Here is a 3,985-nt window from a genome sequence, read left to right on the forward strand (position 1 = left end):
TTCCAAATACTCCCTCTGTCCGCCAAAAGTATACCACTTTTACTATATTGGGCGTCCGCAAAGAGTATACCACTTTCCTTTTATGGAAATGGTCCCACCACCCACTTTAATCTTTTATCCTTACAAACACTCTTTATTTACAATAAAACCCACCCCAAATTCAATCTCAACCACACATCCCATAAAGTGGTGGGACCCTTTCTCCACTACATCAAAATCATCACCAATTTTATTAAATCCCGTGCCCAGCCAAAGTGGTACACTTTTGGCGGACGGAGGGAGTATAAATTATACAATATCCTCAAATACAACAAATACTACAATTCGAAACATATATTATATAAATAATTAATCATCCAAACATTGTATTAAAATTATCATCCGAAGATAATCAAAATGCTAAGTACAATAGTTCTATATAAAGTCAAAAGAAAACAAAAATGACAAAAAAACTACCACAAACCAAAAAAAACTCAAGTCTTTGCCCTTGTAAAGCTGAGCTACCTCGTGATACTTTGACTTGGATGGGTACTCTTACGACTTCTTTTGTGCTTCTTGCTCGAAATTATACTTGATGCTGAATCAACATCTTGCATGACTAACCAAAACAGGCCATACACTATGTACTCGTGGCTGACAGAAGGTAGACTCCTGCAATATTCAAGACATGTAGATCAGCAAAAACTTGAAATAATATCACTTAATCAGTGATAAAAAAAATTTAAGAGAACAAATACGAGTAGTACCTTCAGGCAACTAAACCATGACAAAAATATAGGACAATATCTAGTCAAGGATAGGAAACCAATAATTGAACAATCATACGAAGATATGATACACAGGAAAGCTTATAACTAATACATAAACTGGTTACATATAAATTTGTGAAGAATATGCGAGTTATGTCCCAGCATGATCTAATAGACTAATAGAGTAATTACAGAAGAATAAATCTTAAGGATAACTTAAAAGGAAAAAAAAACCTGAAAGTCTTTGACTTAGTCCTCATGATCACCAGAATGCATATCAAGTTAACTGTATGCTAAAAATATTCCACTTCACAGGATGATGATAAAATAATAATGTGCTGTAAGTAATACGACAGATTACCTTTCCCACTATCTCCAATAAAACAGCAACAACAGGCTCTTGTAAGTACTGTTTCTTAGCTGCAAGATCAATAAGACATTTGTTAAATTCTTTGATGAGTGCACTACTATTATCTGATATCCATTCTTCAGTAAGCTTTCCCGATCTTGTAAGAGCTCCATATGCAAATAAACGGCCTAGTAAGCAGTCTTTAACCTCCTATAAATAAAAGGCTCCACATAAATAAAATATAAATCTCAATTACTGACTTCATGAGAATAGACCAATACTCACCTGACCCCTTTCATGGAAGAAGAGACCTCCAGCAAAGTTGTAATTAGCTTTAACAAGGACTCTAATTTAATGCTATGAACCATGCCAACTAACATTGCAAGACCAAGTGCAAACCTTTGTCTAGCACACTGCAACATAAGAGTATAGGAAAAGCGAAGAACATATAGTATATAAGATGCTAATAAGAAAGCGTATCTAAAGAGGTGAAGCCTAAATATACGAACACAAAATCTTCATTGGGCCATATGAAACATGTCTCTTCATTCATAACTAAGTTAAAGTAGCAATAAAGTAACTCTCCAAGAACATTCTTGGCAACTTTCTCTGCATATTCGGATATGGTGTTACTGGGGTTTCTAGTGCTAGTTGGATAAGAAACATTAATAAGCAAAAAACAATTATAAATTATCAAATCTCCAAGTTCCAAACCTGCTACCAATAATTATAGTTAAATATGCATCAAATCAAAAGGTTTTCGAGTCTTAGTCAATCGATATAACACCTCTAAGGCCAACTTAAACCACAAAACAAAAGAATAAATGATGGCTTATCTGACATAAGTATGTTCAAGATAATCTCTTACTATTACCAGATAATCTTAACCCATCAATGCTCACATTTTCAATATTCACAACCACACTAATGAGTATTTGGTTAACTACGTTACGCATCCTAGTCTTTGATAAATCGTTAAATGGCAAAAAATCAATTAAGGAGAAAACCAAAAAACAATATACGGAATGGCAAAATGATTCAATTTTTAACATGAAGTTTTTTGCACTATTTAAAATGCAAAAACCTGAAACAACAAACATCAGATACCAAAGGAGGAAGCCATTCAACCATCCACTGAATATAAATTCCAAACGAAAAGCAAAATCTTTCTTCTTCAAGCTAAATAAAAATAAGGATGAGCAATGAATTGATGAATCACGAAAAACAACAGGAATCAACAACAAATACAAATTGAGTAGGATAAAATAATACCTCGGAAGAATTAGAATTGCGGAGAGATGACGCACAAGGATTTTGCGACTCTGATTTGACGATTTTACCCTGTAAACTCTGCTCTCTACAAGTCAATTCGATGATGAAATCCGCATTGTAGCTGTTCGACGAGTTGAAGTAAGAGTGGAGCGGCATGCTGAATCCGAAGGAGCAAGAGTGTTAAGACGACAGGAACTGAATTGAACTCGAGCTAGGGCTGACCACATCCAGCGTTTCTCTTTCTTTCTCTCTCTCTCTCTCTCAAATCTCACAGAAATCCTTTTTCTCTCTCCCAAGCCGCCGACCACCTCCAGCAAGACCGGCGGCGCTTCGCCAGCGGTTCTTCACCCCCACCATCATCTGCATCTGCCGACTCTCCCTCTCAACATCTCGCCCGACTCTCTCTGTCTCCATCTCCTCTGTCGCCATGAACAGCTGCAGCCGCAGCCGCTCTTCCAAGGCTGCCGCGTCGCCGCCCCCTTCTTCACCTCTTCGCCGACTCTTTCTCCATCTCCATCCCTCAATTGGTCAAACCCCCAGATATAGAAACCCAAAATCTCTCTCTCAAGACCGAAATTAGAAAACTGCCCTCTGCCTCTTCCTCTTCCTCTCACTCATCCGCCTGCCGCTACCGTCTACCATAGCAGTGGCTTGGTAGGGTTTGGTGATTAGAGAAGGAGCAGCAGAATGGGATTTGGGGGAAAGCGGACGGGAGAGAGAGCTAGGGTTTGGTGGTTTGGGGAAATTAGATTATATTACATTTAAAAACTAAAAACTAATTAATAAAAACACTTTGAAAAGTTAAAAAAAATTACAATCATACATAACAGTAGGAATAACGGTTGGAACTACCGTTATAAATCACGCTTATATATAACGGTTTTCTTAACGCAGAAACAACCGTTATAAAATAGACGTTTATAGATAACGTATGGCTTAACGGTTATCACTAATAGATAATGCTAATACGTAACGTTTAAGTTAATACTGTTATAAATACATTAAGACAACACCACATACATAATAGAGTTTTGTAAAACTGTTATGTATCATTAAAAATGCTCTCATACATAACGGTTTTGGTCAAAAACCGTTATGTATGAACCGTTATCCCTATTTTTTTTAGTAGTGCATCCAAGAACAAGCTAAGAATAGAGGGACTAATCGCCTAATCCGAAGCATGCATATGCACTCATCAAAACAAGACACCTCCCTCCACAAAAAGAAAGCCATGTCCTCAGGGAAAAAGATAAAAAGAGTTAGAAACACGTCCCCGATTATCGGCAATGAAAACGGAAGCACTGGGAGGGGCGGCGAAGGTTGAGAGTATGCAGCGTGGGATGTGGGGTTTGTGGCCTAAGGGCTTGAATAACTCTGCGGGGGAAAAATCAGCGCTGGCAGCCCTCGGCAGCGCTGGCGACCTTGTCAGCGCTGGCGGAAAAGTCAGCGCTGGCGAGTTTGGCAGCGCTGGCGAATTAACTCTGCGGCATAACAACAGCACTGTAATTCCCATCATCTGCGACACAAACAACAACTACCAAAAAGATCAACCCAACACGATAGGCATCAAAATAAGAAACACAAAAGAAAGCAAAGAAATAACAGAACAAAAAGA

General features: G+C 38.1%; 1 protein-coding gene across 2 annotated transcripts; it reads right to left on the reverse strand.

Annotated features, from left to right (window-relative positions):
* Window positions 1-288: 288 nt before the first annotated feature.
* Window positions 289-3,079, reverse strand: LOC131011179 (uncharacterized). Of its 2 annotated transcripts, none has more exons than XR_009096778.1 (3): window positions 1,384-2,342; window positions 1,111-1,308; window positions 289-651 (listed from the first exon to the last, which is right to left on the reverse strand). XR_009096778.1 is itself a non-coding variant. In XM_057938979.1 (3 exons), the coding sequence occupies exons 1-3, from the start codon at window positions 2,524-2,526 to the stop codon at window positions 1,287-1,289; spliced, it is 306 nt and encodes a 101-aa protein (XP_057794962.1). In that variant the 5' UTR covers window positions 2,527-3,079; the 3' UTR covers window positions 289-1,286. The 2 variants fall into 2 exon arrangements, 1 of the variants encoding a protein (XP_057794962.1); XM_057938979.1 differs by adding an exon at window positions 2,371-3,079 and having other exon boundaries at window positions 289-1,308; window positions 1,384-1,511.
* Window positions 3,080-3,985: the final 906 nt, after the last annotated feature.

This window comes from Salvia miltiorrhiza, chromosome 2 (assembly GCF_028751815.1).
Source record: "Salvia miltiorrhiza cultivar Shanhuang (shh) chromosome 2, IMPLAD_Smil_shh, whole genome shotgun sequence".
Taxonomy (NCBI): Eukaryota; Viridiplantae; Streptophyta; class Magnoliopsida; order Lamiales; family Lamiaceae; genus Salvia; species Salvia miltiorrhiza.